The 17188-nt window shown below is 42.0% G+C and overlaps 1 protein-coding gene across 1 annotated transcript in view; it reads right to left on the bottom strand.

The window, feature by feature from the left end:
• The window catches only part of ACAD11 (acyl-CoA dehydrogenase family member 11), a 92342-nt gene that overhangs the window by 2255 nt on the left and 72899 nt on the right, over positions 1-17188 (bottom strand). Inside the window, exons 16-18 of the mRNA XM_018555937.1 lie at positions 16696-16767; positions 7348-7502; positions 4180-4333 (exon numbers count right to left, since the gene is read on the bottom strand). Coding sequence (XP_018411439.1) covers positions 4180-4333; positions 7348-7502; positions 16696-16767 — 381 coding nt within the window. The remainder of the gene's footprint in view (positions 1-4179; positions 4334-7347; positions 7503-16695; positions 16768-17188) is intronic.

Genomic DNA, 17188 nt, shown 5'->3' with positions numbered 1-17188 from the left:
GTATACACTCTGAAGTAAAGGTAATTTGTTTTATAGAAAATGTTAAAAAAGAAGGCTACAATAAGACGGTAAGGGTTTAAATTTGGCTTTGCCCAATCTCAAAAGGTTTTAAATACATTTTCAAACATCCTAAAACATACAGAGGAACGGAACACTCTCAGGGAGCACAAATATTCTTTTATTCTCTAAAGCTATTTTAAAAAACCTAAATGAAACCTACCTCTATAGAGGCTATGCGGTACCTGACCTCCTCTTTTAGGCAAAAAAACCTGGAGGAGGTCTAACCTTTTTCTTTGGTCATCAGTTTTGTGTAGCCTGGCAACCAGGAATCATGTTCTCCGAGTAGTTTCATTAAGAGTAGTAGAGCTTGGGCTTTTATTATAAATATTCTACAAAAATATCAATGGCTTCACAAAGAAGGTTAAATTTTTTTTTAGTTTCAATCACTAGGAAACAAAAACATTTACATCTAGTTCTAGTGCATAAATCAAATACTACAGTCCTACTCATGCTCTGTTCACACCTAGGCGTATTGAATATGCACGTTTGTCGCGTGTTTCTACCGCGATTCGCGGTAAAAAAACCGGGCGAAACACGCGCGTTTCCGAGGGCTACTTGGCTGTATCCCAATGGAAACGCGCAACAAAAACGCCGCAAAGAAGCTCATGTACCTTTTCAGGCGTAGGCCGTTTTGTAGCGCGTTCAGACGGGCTGAAATACGGCAAGGTGTGAACCATACCCATAGAAAACAATGGGATTTTCAAGTTTGAGCGTTTTGTAGAGCGTTCGTAGAGCGTTGAACGCGCTACAAAACGTACAGGTGTGAGCCAGGTCTCAGAAGCAGATATTTTGACATAAAACACATTAAAGGGTGGCAAAATGGTCAAAAACATCTTCTAAAACTATATCTAAAACCAATGCATTTTTAGTTTTGGATAGAGCAGGGGAGGATTAAATGTCCTGCAAGATTTTTTTTGTCTCCGTGTCTTATAAGAATTACTTCCCTTTATTGTTCCGAAGACATGACAGCAAACAAGAGGAAATCTGTCTAGAGTGAGTGGAAAATCCCTCTCAGACAGTTATCACCAAAACAGGTGTACCAGTTGGAAGATTTCCACTCTACTCCTGTTCTAGTGGCATCCAATCTAAGATTTCCTGTTTAGTGACGATAGTCATCGGGACAAACAGAGAGCGGAAATCTCCCCAAAGACAGTGTCTTACTTCTCTTTTGGGTCACTGGAGTACATTTACTAATGTCCACTATCTTCTGACAACTCACATACGCATTAAAGCTGGGAATATTGTCAGAGTCGACCCTGTTTGCCTGATTGACAGCTGGTTTTGCCTCTATTGAGCCAGTTGTGTCCAGCCCCTCCCTTGTCTAGTTTGAATGAGCGCTAGAGGAACAGAGAGAGGGGAATCCTTGCGGGGGCGGTGACTGACAGTCATTGCTCTCTGCAGGGAGGAGACCATGAGCTGAGCAATCAGTGGTTCTCGGTTTATATAGCCGGCATGTGACAGCTGCCGTGTTCCACACCAGCTCTAAGTATTGGGAAGAGTACATTCCACACCAGCTCTAAATATTGGGATGAGTACATTCCACACCAGCTCTAAGTATTGGGAAGAGTACATTCTCCCAATATGTCTCCTTTAAGTAAAATCCGACAGGGGTTTTTAACACTTTCCCACTCTACTGAAAAAAAAGTTTGGGCTTTAGATATACTTACATTGTAAGCAAACCCTAAGAATAAATGTCTCCTATTGGCTACCATTAGGTCTGTTAAATATATCCTTAAAATGTTTCATTATTTTTGTTAAATAAGTGCAAAAACTACCTGTTGATCCTGCCAGAAACCTTGTAAACTGATAACAATTTGTGCTCTTTGCTTCTGCTGAACTGAAATACCAAGCAGTGTTAACTGCACCACCCAGTTATCTGTGGCCCATAAAACACTTCCTCCCTATGTTATGGAAATAAGGAAAAGTGAGGTGTTCCATAGTACTTATATACTTGCTGTCCTAGGTTAACAACGCTGCTCTCCAAAGAGACAGTACAGTGAATTAGTGTTGTTACCCTAAGACAGGAAGTATATTACTGGCAGGATCACCAGATAAAAATAAAGGGAAAAAAGTATTTGCCACAATTTCATGATGAATTTGGGCTCTCCTCCCAATATGTTTGGTTTGGTTATCTGGAACTGCGATATACTCTAAGTTTGGCACTACGGGTATCACTGTCTCTATGTGCCCGCTTAAAGGAGAACTATGGGGTTAGGGCTTTTCCCCATAGTTTTCCTAAGGATAACGGGAGGACACAAGCTAGCCTCCTCCCTTCACCCTATGTTCAGTATACCGCGAGCTACAGCTCGCGGTATACTGAGACGCCAAAGCCGGGACAGATCCTGACATTACTGTCAAGATCCACCCAGCTGCGTGAGTGACAGCTGGCTCTGCCTAGCTAGAGGCAGAGCCAGCTGGGCCCACTCCCTCCCCTGTCCGTTCCGACAGTCAGCGCTGGAGGATCGGAGCGGGAGAATCCCTGCAGGGAGCTATGAGTGACAGTCACGGCTCTCTGCAGGGATAGATCGAGAAGTGAGCGAGCTACGGTATGTGTTCGCTCACTTCCCGATCTATTGAGCCGACCTGTGACAGTTTCACAGGTCACACAGGTCGGCTAGAACTATGAGTCTGAGTGATTTTCACTCGCCTCATAATTCTCCTTTAAGCAGCTGCTTAGAAAATCAGATGCTACTAAACTCTACATACTATTTTGCTCTTTGTGCCACCTCCAGTTCCGGTGTGAGAGAAAGTGTTTATATGAAATCTTTCAGCCATCTTGTTTTTCAACCATCTCGTCTTTCTCTTTTGACTTTCTCTTTCAAAGAAACAAAACTAAAGAAGTACTAGTTTCAGCTAAAACTAACTGGCCCCTTCTGAAGGTCGTTTTGTAGATAAGGTTAAGGTGCATGCACAGTCAGAATTATGATAATTACAAAGCATATACAGTAGTGTGCTAGTAATAAACTAGGACTTGCTAATCCTGATAACGATTGTGTGTGTCAGTTTGAATTCCTTGTGTGATCACGCTAAAAAAGGCAACATTTTATACAACAAACAACCTGTCGAGGGCACCAGATATCTATAGCCAGGAAGAGATGGCCTGCCCCTTTGCTCCAGCTAACAGACAATGATTAGTAAAACCTTTAACAGCTCTGTCTTATCCTCAAGAGACAAGGTAATCCAGCTGGAACTAATTCATCGGGTACACTATACCCCTGTCAGACTTCTTTGGCTAGGCTTGAGCTCTTACTCAGTATGCTTCCGAGGTTGTGGCGAAGAGGTGTATTGCCTTTGGAACTGTCAGTTTGTTAATCTTTTCTGGTTTGACGTTAATAATTGTATGTCCACAGCACTGGGATTGCCTTTTATCATTAGTGATGAGCCGAACAGGTCCGAGTTTGGTTCGAATTCAAACTTTAGAACATCCCAAAAGTTCAAATTCAAATTAGAACTCATTGCAAGTCTATGGGGGTTGAACGTTCAAAGACAATTGTCCCCTTTAAGACGGCTTACATGCAAATTATTAGCCATAAAAGGTGTATGGGGGATCCAGGTACTGCCCTGGGGGACAGGATTTAATGAAACACAGTTTTTAAAGGAGCAGTGGTTTTAACATCAGTTAAAGGGTAACAATAAAAATGAAAAATTCCTTTAACCCCTTCATGACTGAGGCCCTTTTTTCAATTTTTGCACCCATGTTATATTCCACATTTGGAGGGGCAACGGAGCCCGGGAAACACGGCGGGGGTGTCCGGTGGGGGGGATGGGCGGCCCCTTCTTCGGGACGCAGAAGCGATCTGGCGACAGGTAAGTCGCCAGGATCGCTTCTGTTGTAAAGCCGACAGTCGGCTCTACAAGTTTGAACAGAGTCCCGGCGGCAAAAGTCGCCGGGAGTCTGTTTAAACAGCCCCGATGCTGGCGACGTACACTGTACGTCGTCAGTCACGAAGGGGTTAAATATCATGCCTGGGGGGTCCCCTTAACCTGCCTCCAAAGTGGCAAATCTGTACAATGTATAGAACCTGCTGCAGCAACACTGACATTTCTAAAGAATAATCTGTAATCTGAAAGCTAATTACTGTTGCCAATACATAAAATGTGAATTCTGGTGCATTAAACATCTGAAGCTGAATGAAACAATTTGTAGGTTTTGTACCTCTTTCCGAGCCCGGGCACTGCCGACTGTGTCTATGGTTTTGGCTGCTCTCAGTGTCAGCAATCTAGCTTGCTCAATAGCAATGCGGCTTTCGGCTATCCAGTGTGCGACCACTTCCTGAGTAAAGAAAAATAAAGAGACCACAAATGTTTATATGGATGCATGGTTATCCTGTGATGATAGGGCAGAAGAACAATAAATTGTTCCTAGCAGGAAATTGAACACCTCTGAGTCGTCTGTTTAGCTTCCCTTATCACATTGTGACATCTGTTTATACTAGGGGATCCTAAATAAAGTTTTATTAAAAATAGTGCAGTTCCCACTGATATCAAACGTGTGTCCGGGAAGAGTCAGTTCATTTTAAGGCTTAGTAATGTTCTTTTTACATTCTAAGGCTCAAAAAAGGAACAAGCAACAGACGTTTCTGTAAATACACCCAAAGCACAAACTATTATCAGTAACTGCATTATTGTGTGCTTGGTAACACAAGCAAGAATAGATAAGCGAAACTAAGCTTTTGTACTTCCAACCTATATTTTAAAATCCTGTTTGCTGCCTCCATCCTAGACTACTACTAAGCTGAACCGAAACATAAGCTTATAAAAGAAAAAAGTGAGATAACAGACTTCTATTTACTGAAGCCAGAAAGTAAAAACTGGTTTCATATTGGTTGCTATTGGTTACTGCGTTTAGCATTCTTTTTACTGCTTTTATTATTATAAAATTAGAATGGACACTCATTAACTGTTTAAAGTAAATAGATTTAAGTTATATACACTGCAAATGCTGTATGATTTGAAAGAGAAGAGTCTCTGCAAAACACTTTGGGCATCGATAAGTGTGAAGTCTACCAAGCTACATAGTGCAATTGCCTTATTTTAATTGTAAGTGCATTTTAATAGTTTTAAATACATTTATTCTGACATACTACGCTATGGGAAGCCTTTTTTTCTCTCTCTGAGCACAGGAGAAGGTGGAAGATGGAGGAATAGTGTTACACGGTTTTGGAAAGATAAGCCAGAGTTGGGAGTTGTTCATCTGAAATATGGTGAGCAATAGGAGTCGGTGAGTGCGGCCAGATCTTATCTTTGAGCATGGTGGAGACTGAGGAGCACTGATTCACTAATTGTTTATGCATTCACGGACATGGTGTTGATTATAAAAGTTGGAAGATATATCATCACATATTTCAAGGACTTTATTGTATCAAGAAGTAATGGATTTCACACATGGTTATGTAGATCGAGAGGGAGTTGTACATCACTTGTGAGATTTAACACAGGATTTTCTATATGTACACATTTTATGAGATGTACTAGCACATTTTTTTTCTATGTTTATTATGGTTTATAGTGTCTAGACCATTAGACCAAGAGTTTTTTCTTACTATCATCAGCACAGGCATTGTGCAACACAGTTGTTGTGTATGACACAAAATTGTTTATCACTTTGTGACAATTTCACATTTTCATACTATTTTTCTCACATTTTAGGAATGTTTTGAGTTTGAAGCACAGTGCTATTTTCTTTTTTCTTAAGCTACATAGTGTGACTAGTTATATCTAACAGATCTCATGTATTGTCAAGGATTGGTGACTTCCATGCAATGTGAGTTCCCACACAACACCCTATATTTTACAATGACTTTGCCATACTAAAGGAGTACCTGGAACACTGGGTTGTAGCAAATTAGATAGTCAAGAATGGTCATTTAGTATGCCAATATAGTGGGGCACTGCCAAACAAGAGGCCAGAAGTCAGCATCTTATTTAAAGTATCTTTTAAATTCTGCTGAGAAATATATATCTAATTTTAAACAATCTAGATATCCTTACAGAAGTCAAATCCACTTGGCCGATGATATAGAGATACTAAAAGATGTAAATCACACACATTAGCCCAATTACCTTTATTTGAAAAAAAGTTTTAATATATAATAGGTTTTATTTTCTAATGTTGGCTGTATTAAAGCCGAACTCCAGGAATTATCTTTTATTGATACTTACACTGGTTCAGCTTGGCTCAATGTAAGTATCCATATCTGGAGGGCCGCTGGGGATGCTGAAAATCACAGCAGTAGTGCAAGCTACGTACACTGATAGCCCTGATGTTCCATGTGTGACTCCAGTGACTTCCCTTCTGCACACTGAACACAGGGAGCCGCATGCTCTGCACCACCACCATTCAGAGAATGCCTTGTATTTTTTCAATGAATAAAAGGTGTTCCCTGATTGGACAAGGTGGAGAGGAGCCAATTTGTAAACCCCTTGTATTCAATGAAAAATAGTGTTCTCTAAATGGCAGCGGTGCAGAACGTATGACTCCCTATACGCAGATGTGCAGAGGGGACATCCCTGAGGGGACATCACTGGCGCCACACCCGAAACAGACCAACAATCATTGTATTGTGAAGCGTTGACTACTACTGCGATTTTAAAAATCCCCAGAGACCCTCCGTAGATCAGATATGGATACTTACCGTACATTGAGCCAAGTATCTATTAAAAAAAAACATTCCTGGAGTTCAGCTTTAAATGGGTATACAATGCAGATATGAATCTTTGGGGGCTTTGGGGCCACTAGACCCCAGGAAGACAGTTGGTAGAACAAGGTGCATCCATATTACTAAATGGAGAGATTCAGAGCATGTCTGATGAACAGATAACTATAAACTGCAGTTCTGGGGAGATTATGATTAATCTTAAGACGACTAAACGATCATTCAGTACTAACATGTATACTTTTCCACCACTTCTTGTGCTATATGTATGCAGCAACAGTTGAGGTACACATATTAGCTATCATACCCTAATACATTATAATTGTTTAGCTGAGGTCAGCACACAGACAGCTAAGACGTGTATGGCAAAAAAATATATATATTTCTAGTTTGGGATTTTCCAACTGAGACAGGAGATGTCCCAGTCTTCTCCTTTTGTGTGTTGGAAAAAGGAGATGATATCATAAAATGCACAATAACCTGTTTGGCAAATGCAGTAAACAGGATGTATTTATTGTGAAAGCTTGTACCAAGGAATTATATCCATTTTTCTTCAGAAGGAGTATTTATGGTACTTCAAGTAATGACACATACAAAGAACTGTCAGGCAACAATTACAACACATACTTACATGATGATACAGCTTTTTCCCAAAGGTCTGTCTCTGGGCAGCCCTGGCACACATCAGTTGAAGGGCGATCTCTGCAGCTCCAATGCACCTCATGCAGTGATGAATGCGACCAGGTCCAAGACGTCCCTGGGCAATCTCAAATCCCCTGCCCTCACCTGAGATTGGAAGACATGTACACATAAAATAACATGTAGTTGCAGTTAGCGTTACTCTCCCCATCCTCCTCCAAAGAGATACCAGCCCAGCACTCCAAACATTTAATCTGTGCAGGCTGAAGGGCAGACAACCCTCCATGATGATACTAGCCTGTATGCCCTGCAGCAATGTACTAGCACATCAAAAGGAGGCTCTCTCTCGCTGAAAATATAAGGCTTGTATTGAACGGCAGTTCCCTAGAAACAGTCATGCTCACTCTTACTTTTAGCAAAACAGTAAAGCAAATTGATAGCAGTTCACTTGATACAAATGTATTTAAAAAAAATTGCATGGCAAATGCAAAGGCATGTACGTTGCATGCTTGTACATTCATTTGGTGCGAATCAACTAGCTGATGTGATAATGGGGCAAAATCAAATGTTCATAGGTTGTTTTCTCTGCTGGTGGAATGTTCTTCAAATACTATGGGCAATAGTAAGAACAGGTTTATTCATAGAAACAGAGTGAATCAGGAACACATTGCATTATGACCCTAGATGGAGCTGAGGATCATAGGAAATTAATAAATTTTAGTAATGAGAGATACAGTGTAACAATTCTAGAGAAAGCTGATTGTTACTATGGGGATCCTACCTTGCTATTATTTTCTATAAATAGACCTCGATCTGTTATTACTAGGGATGCACCGATACCGGTGTTTCGGTATCGAGTATCGATATTTATATTTCAGTACTTGCTGATACCGAATACTGATACCAGTACTTCCGGTAACATGAAGCCGGCTTTCTGGACAATCAGGAAGCCAGGCAGCGTGTCATTACCTGCTGCCCGCCTTTTTGATTGCCCGGGAAGCCGGCAGCCTGCTGTTTGACCGGCTTAATGCTGATTGGCCAGGAAGCTGGCTTCCCAGCCAATCAGCACAGAGCCAACTTCCCGGCCAATCAGGAAGCCCGGAGGGGGGTCATTACCCATGGCCTGGCTTCCCGATTGGCTGGGAATCCGCCTCCACGCTGTTTAGCCGGCTCCATGCTGATTGTCTGGGAAGCCAGCTTCTTGGCCAATCAGCATGGAGCCGGCTTCCCGATTGGCCGGGAAGCCGGCTCGATGCTGATTGGCCAGGACGCCGCGTGTGAGTACCTGCGGCCCAGCTTCCTGATTGGCCAGGAAGCTGGCTCCATGTTCCTTCGCGGCATTGCCGGCCAGTGGAAATCTCCCTGTGACTGGAAGTTCCGGTATCGGGATAAGTATCGGAGCATTATCTAACCCAGTAACCAACATACATCAAAGTCCTTGATTCTCAGTATTCCTTTATCAGCCATATGCAATCCAATGTATACAGTTAAGTTAAAACAACTAGATCAATGATAGTCACCTATAGCCAAGAGTAAACATCATCATGTGATTGTGTTGCAATACCAAGGTCAAATTTAAGAAAAAGGCCTATAGTCCGCAAAATCCACAGTGGTGGAGTGCCAGAGCCAGGTCCCAGCTGCAACCGCTGCAACCCTGGTAGTTCTCATGAACATGCCAAGTATCTGCACTGGTACTCGAAAAGTATCTGTGCATCCCTAATATATATATATATATACATACACACACACAGAGCGAATATCAGCAAACTATTTTTTTATTTACCTCGACTATTAGTCCCTTGGCAGCCCCACAATGACAAATAAGCTTGGGAAACCACTTGCAAGTAATATAATGAAATATATGAGCGTAAACTGCTTCATATATTAACATATTAACAAATGACACATACCAATGTTATTCTATTTAGAGGCCTTTTCATGTCACTTTTGCTACAAATATAACACCGTCAGGGCTAAGAGAATCATAAACAAATTGTTCAATAGAATGGTTTGACCCCACCAGCTGTGTCAGCGTACCCATAACATAGCTTCATGATTGACGAAGATTGGAGTACAGGTTGATGACTTGGGAACACTGTGACCAGATAACGAGAATGCAGCATACATAACATCCAGCCACAGTGTGGCAATGACAATATAAATCTGCAGGATATGTTCCTAAAATATTTACGAATACTGTGCTAAAAAGCAATACATGAGATTTAATGGATAATAGTCCTATTTATCAATTTTTGTCCCTAAAGTGGAGCTGAATCTGTCACAGGTCGGCTCTATTGATTGGGAAGTCAGCGAACACATATCACCGATCGCTGTCTTGACGATCCTCTCAGTGCTAGTCACCCCTCCCCGCAGGAATTCCCCTCTCCGTTTTTCCGGGGTTGACTGGAGGAACGGATGGGGTTGGGCACAGCTGGCTCTGCTTCTAGAGAGGCAGAGCCAGCTGTCAATCAGCCAGGGGGGGGGATCTCGATAGTATTGTCGGGATCCGTCCCGGCTGCGGCTCGGCGCTCACAGCATATAGCGGGCACCAGCTCGCTATATGCTGAGTTTTGGGTCACCGGAGGACATTAGTTCATGTCCTCCTGTGACCCTGGGGAGAACTGTGGCATCAAAAAGTTGCCCAATAGTTCTCCTTTAAAAAGTTTGCGCTTTAGTTTGAATTTAATTGCAACAGTCACATTTTAATGTAAATATTACAGCGTACAACCTAGAAGATTACGCTTGGCAAAAAATCTTTGGATGCATGGCCATAAAGGGTTTTTAGTACAGGTATGATAATATGAGTAATACAGTCTAGTTTTAAATATGAAATTGTTTGCACTTCTGCTGTCCCTTTTCGATCCTGATATATAAGTAATGCCAGAAATATTATCTATAGGCTGATTAGCTCTATACAATTATATCAATACATAGGTGAACAAAGGAGTTCCTTCTCTTACTGTGCTTTTCCAGTAAACCGATAGGAGGAGTGGCAACTCAGCGTTAAGACTGAAAGAACCTGGGTGTAACCATGCAAATAAATCAGTTCATTTAGAGGAAAACAAAACTTTAGAACAAAAGGAAACAAATTTAATTCCGACAGGGTGTGAGGTAGGAAATTAGACTTGTGCACTATAATTACACATACAAACAAGAAGTCAGAGAGGCATAAACAAGACACTTGTGTATAAGCAGATGACATTTGGAAAGGAAACACCGTTCTAAAAATTCACAATATGTGGGTAGATCTAGAGAAAAACTGTTATAGGAAAACTGGTGGGTTTGTTAAAAATATTTGAATTCACTCTTTTTTTTTATCTACAGAAATGCCTGAAATGTATTTTAAAGTCACACTCCAGCCTCACCGGTTTCTATTCCATCTGCTTTTGCCTCTGTTGCTTGGTGGAAAACTGTGCAGCTCATTCATTTTCTCCCCCGCCCCACCTGCCTGTAAGTAAAGGGTACTACTTGGTCCGTGATGCTTGGCCTCCCACTCCTCACGTGGCAATGACTGCATCCTCTGTTGTGCAGACAACTTTATAGAACCATCTGGATAAGAAAGCGTTACTCCTACCAGCCTATGTCTTATAGTGATGTATGAGCCGCCAGGAGAAACCACAAAAAACAGGGAAAAAGTCCAGCGCTCTCAGATTAGAAGATGTGGGTGAATTAGTGGGTTAAATGGAGTTGGAGTGCAGCTCTGACACAAACAGGCGGAGAATACTTATGCAAAAACTACAAGATAAAGGAGAGACGAGAGCGCATACACATGACCAATACAAAGGACTACTTACATGCTGGTGGTGTTGCTGGCTATAGAAAGATTAGCCGTCTGGGATGGCGTCGATGTCCGCACAAGATGTGGTATGTAAGTGGGCAAGAGAACGTTTGCCCAAGAAGGGTCGTGAGTCTGATTGGCGGGGAGGACTAGGTGCGGTGCGGTGTCGGCACCGTGTCACATCTGAGTGACTACTGTTCACAGGGGATTGATCAGGGTTGGAGGAGCGGATCGGTAGTCAAGTGTCTGTGCCCGCCCAAAATATGGTGGGCAAGAAATTGTGTACCCAAGGGTGACCTCAGTACCACCTAGTGGCGTGGAGGACCGTTTGGCCTCAGTACCGCACCTAGTCCTCCCCGCCACTCAGACTCACGACCCTTCTTGGGCAAACGCTCTCTTGCCAACTTACATACCACATCTTGTGCGGACATCGATGCCATCCCAGACTGCTCCTCCTTCTACAGCCAGCAACACATCACAGCCCGCTCTAGATACCATCCACCCATCCTCCGTTGGGACCACAAGACCCTCAGACCCCACCACCATGTAAGTAGTCCTTTGCACTGTTCATGCGTATACAATCTCGTCTCTCCTTTATCTTGCAGGAGAAACCACAGCATGCGATGGTAGGAGAAGATATTCGACACAGTCAGGTTTGAAGATATGGGCCACCAGAAAGGTAACTATACACGCTATTCTTTTGCAGCTCATTATTCTTGTACAAGTGACCCTGTGATATCTTCAGGTTTACAATTGTTTCAGTACGGTACTGATTTTGTGCTTTTTAATTTCGGTAAGGAACTATTGGTGTCTCTGAAGATATTTTTATGGTTGCATCGGTCTGTAATTAGAGTATTTTATGGGTACAAGGACAACATAAAATGTGTGCATTGTGCAATGTGAGTAGGCTCAGACTTTATTTAGTCATGCCCAATATGTGCTTTGTAGCCACACCCGATTTTCAACACAGCACAATTTCCGCTGCACCACACTTCGCTGTACTTTTTGAATTAAATCCCGATTGCCCCTTCTTTGTCTTCATTATTGAAAACAAAACAAACAAAAAAAACGAAGAGCAAAAATGCAAACTTACTATGCAGGTGCTTCCTCTGTACCTCTTACCAGAAAACATAAGATTTCAGTGAATCACAGCAACGAGATAATGGGTCGGCCTGACACATGTGCCATAATGATGACGGAACTGCTTTTATCGTCTACATGTATATATTTATAGCAGGCCTCAAAATTTCCACTCGCCCCCTCGCAATTGGCGAGCGAAAATTGCGTGGGGGCGAGTGGAATGTCATCGAGGAGGTGTGCCGGCGGTGGGACCAGAGACGGGACACTACCGCCGCTACGATTGCTCGCTTCTGTTCTCTCTTCTCCTCGGTCGCTGCAGCTACAGAGCGGCCAAAGGAGAAGAGAGAACAGAACTGTAATGTATAATGACTGATGTAGGCGTTGACAGCTCAGGGCAGCCAGTGCTTTCAGACCCCGTGACACTGCCCGAGAAAGGAAGGGTGACGTCACAGAGAAAGGCGGTCCGCAATGGATAGAATGCGCAAGGACAGTGTTGCTGAGCTAGGTACGTCACTTCCTGGATATGGGACGCGTTGTTGTGACCTCACTTCCTGGAGACAAGACGCGTCGCCATAAAGACTACCTCTGTACTGTGCGTCACACCGCTGACCTGGCGGAGTTAAGGCCGGGGCAGGGTAGGGGTTAGGTGGGGCAACTGGTGGCGAGTAACTTTTAAGGCCTGGCTAGTAGCTCAGGACTTGAAATTTTGAGCCCTGTTTATAATATAAGTAATATATGCAGCTTTACAGCTAATTATAATAGAGCAACTCTTTAAAAGGTTCCTATAACTGATGCACCATTTCAGGTTAATCAGATATATGAACAGTGTACAGGACTCATTAAGAAAGACTACTGCAAAAGAACAATAGAACCTTAACAACTAGGTGATGCCTGTACCGGAACAAAAAGACAACAGGAAAACAGCACCTCAGTTGTTTCTTTACTCCAGATTTTATTGCTCAGCCTGGTGTTTAGTATAGCTGCATAATATTTTCCACATTCAGCTTTCTATGTGTGTATATTTGAGAGCTACTACATAGCGTAAGCAGCCAAAAATATTACTGAGAGGTTACAGGTTTGGGCATGCTTGACAGATATGCTCATGCTATGCAACTATGAGTCATTCAGGGAAAACAGCAAATGAAACCTAAAGGGAGCATGCAGCGGTTGTATACATTCTTTCTTTACTGTATTTATTGTGGTCAGGATTAAAAAATAACATTTATATATGAAATAAACATTTTTACTTTTGTCCTTTACATATAACATGCCACATATTAATATTGTCACTTTATTTTACATGTCTTCCAAAGACTGCTTTGTAGTTTGTTGTAAAAGAGCATTTAGAGAATTCAATAGGTTAAAGGAGAACTATGGGGTCAGTGCTTTTGACCCTTAGTTCTCCTAAGGGTCACGGGAGGACACAAACTAGCGTCCTCCCGTGACCCAAAGCCCAGTATAACGCGAGCTATAGCTCGCGGTATACTGAGACCGCTGCAGCCGGGACGGATCCAGACATCACTGTCGAGATCCACCCAGCTGCGTGATTGACAGCGGACTCTGCCTATTTAGAGGCAGAGCCAGCTGTACCCACCCCCTCCCCCGTCCGTTCCGCCAGTCAGCGCTGGAGGATCGGAGCTGGGAATCCCTGCAGGGAGCCGTGAGTGACAGTCACGGCTCTCTGCAGGGACATGATCGAGAAGTGAGCGAGCGACTGTATGTGTTCGCTCACTTTCCGATCTATTGAGCCAACGTGCGACAGTTTCATTGTCACAAGTCGGCTAGAACTATGAGGATGAGTGAAATCACTCACCTCATAGTTCTCCTTTAATGTTTTATGCCACTGATTCAACGCTCATTCCAAAATTTTAAACAGACCAAGACAGCCAGGAGATACAGAGAACAGTGCTTCTCAGCAATGTCTTTAGATAACCCATAGTGCTTGGGGAATTCTTTGTCAAGAAATTACATAAAACATTGGTTTACAAACAAAATTAAAGTGCATCTATAGCCACAACTGTTTTAAGTTTTGGACAGGATAGGCTGTCCTATTTCTATTGCTGTCTGTGTGCTCGCTGGGAATATTCACCCGTTTTCTGGTGACCATTGCCTCCTGGATATTAAATGATGGATATTTACACTTTGCTATTAGAACACAAAGTGACAAGGGGAACACTTGTTCCAGTGGCAACTGTGTAAGAATATATCTCCTTTCTCTTTGGATTTTCTCTTACTTCCTGTTGTGCCTTTAGCACAAGAAATTAAGAGAAATAATCCCAATAGGACATATAAACATAACAATATTGGAGTCTTTACCCTCCCCTACTATACCCAAAACTAAAAAGTCCCAAATCTCTTGTCTTGACTATTGTAACTCCCATCTCATTGGCTTACCTTTACACAGGCTATCCTCCCTTCAGTCTATCATGATTGCTGCTGCTAGATTCAGCCACTTAACTAACCGCTCAGTGTCTGCAACCCCCCCTCTCTGTCAGCCCTCCACTGGCTTCCAATTGCCCAAAGGATAAAATTCAAAATATTGACAACCACTTACAAAGCTATCCACAACTATACCCCTGGCTATATCTCCAACCTCATTTCAAAGTATTACCCTAACCGTCCCCTCCCAAGACCTCCTGTTCTCTAGCTGCGTCGCCATTTGCTCCCATGCTCACCTCCAGGACTTCTCTAGAGTCTCTCCCATCCTTTGGAACGTCTTATCTCAGCCTGTCCATCTATCTCCTACTCTGTCTGTCTGTAGGCGATCCCTAAGGCCCCATTCACACTGAGCGATTTATCGAGCGATTTTTGCAGCGATATTGCTCATATTTCCACGCGATATCGCTCTATGTAGCTTCTCCAATCCATTTCAATGGAGCTGTTCACATCTCGTCGCTCATTATCGCTTGTAGCTCCTACATGACCCTTTTTTCAAACGATTTTGCTCCTGATTGCATACAGCCCAATAGGAAAAAGTCGTGACACGTCACTCAATATCGCTCATATAAAATCGCGCGATTTTCATGTCGCTCAGTGTGAATGGGGCCAATAGACTCATCTCTTCAGGGAAGCCTATCTCGCCTCAAACTAACCACCGAACTATCACTTTCTTAATCAATTCACCCCCACACAGCTACCTCCTCGTGTATTACTTGCCCCTCCCATTTAGATGGTAAGCTCTCACTGGCAGGGCCCTCCTTACCATCTTGTCTTGACTTGTATTGTGACTTTAATGTTCTCCTTATATTGTAAAGCTCTGCGCAAACTGTTGGCACTATATAAATCATGTATTATAATAATAATAATAAAAAATATGGTTTCCTTTTAAAGAATAAGTGCACTTTCAGAAAATGTACAATGATTATCCAGTGTTCCTAATCTGGTTCCCTTTAATAATATAGAGAAGAAAAGAAAGTTGTATAAAAAATGTAATCAGAAAAGGTACTGTGTATAATTAGGCTTTTTCAAATTACTGTCAAATTTGTCATAAAAGGGCATTTGTGGCGCTATTGAAGTCATGTACTAATGAGCAGTGACTGGTTATACTGACTTCTCCATTCCTAGGGAGTCCAGAAAATGGGCGACCAGTGCGTGCAACTTTACAGAGAGAGTGACACACACCCAGAATATAATGCAGGTTTAACAGCTATAGATCATGCTTCCACTGGTGATTTAACCTTGAATAAGAAGGACTGTATCTATAGTTTTCAAGTTTGTTTATCCCACTGAATAAAGTTCATCCAGCTTAAAGTTAGGTGCTGACCCTGCTGAATTACATTTGATAAAGTGTAGCATTGCTTGTGTGAGTGGACTAAATGTAAAGAGCTGACCTGGATAAATCTTGTTACAAATGACATAGCAGCTAACATCTAACGCCCAACCTTTTTTTTTTTTTTAAACAAAAGTCTATGGAGGTAGTTTATTTAGATTTGGTCTTTAATTGTGTTTGTTTTCTATGATTTCTTTTTTAATACTTTTGCAAAAAATACAAAATACAATGGGAACTATTTCTTTCTTTTGTTATGTTCTTGTTTGATACGGTTCTGTGTTGGTTTATATTTCATATGTAGAATATTGTTCAAAGGCTTTTACTCTATTATAAATTTACTGTCATATTTGTTACAGTGTAACCCAGACTGAAATCATTAAAATGCCAACACTTTGGAGCCTCGCCCTTGTTTCCTCTTGTCTGGAAAGGGGAAATTTTCTGAATTGTTTATACAGCTTTTAACATCAGTTTCTCTAGACTCAAAGTAAAGACATGGAATGGGCCTTTGCTAATCTGATAGCATAAATTACTGGTAAACATTAGGTTACCAGTCATTTTATAAAGTTTATAAAATCTTTTATAAAGTTTTATAAAAGATGAACACCATTTCACTAAGTGCAGTTTGCTGATTACACTGAATAGGAAAGTCACAGTAATGAAACAGACTCTCACTGACTGAAGTGACCGTTATATGCAGAGTGGTTCTCACTTACCTAGGATTAGGTTAGAGGCCGGGACCCGCACATTATTAAAGTGTACTTCTAAATGTCCTCCATGATGAGTATCTGAAAGCATAAATCAGTGTTTATTATTAAAGACAGTTAATTTAAAAGAAAACCCTGAAGAGACTATGTCACCAGATCACTAATTTCAACAAAAACCTTCCTATAAGATTAAATTTGCATCCCATGTTAGTTATGCATACATCTAAAAGGCCTAGGACTTCTGCTGGGTGCCTCAATGCTGGATGTGATGCCAACATTCCCTGCAGAATCAGAGTGGTCTTAACCAGACACTCTGTGAAAGCGGTTGGCATACCAGCTGTTGTGGAATTAAAAGTTCACAAGGCATGGCAAGACTCTTAATGCCACAGCCATGACTCCCAGAGGCATGGTGAAATTTGTGGTTTCAGCACAGCTGGAGTGCCAAGTTTTCCTACCCCTGCTCTATAGTATTCCCCTTCACTCCTCTTCTGGCAGCTACATA

This window comes from Nanorana parkeri, unplaced genomic scaffold, assembly GCF_000935625.1.
Source record: "Nanorana parkeri isolate BGI_ZX_2015 unplaced genomic scaffold, ASM93562v1 scaffold219, whole genome shotgun sequence".
In the NCBI taxonomy this organism is placed as follows: Eukaryota; Metazoa; Chordata; class Amphibia; order Anura; family Dicroglossidae; genus Nanorana; species Nanorana parkeri.
This window is presented reverse-complemented; position numbering and strand designations above follow the sequence as displayed.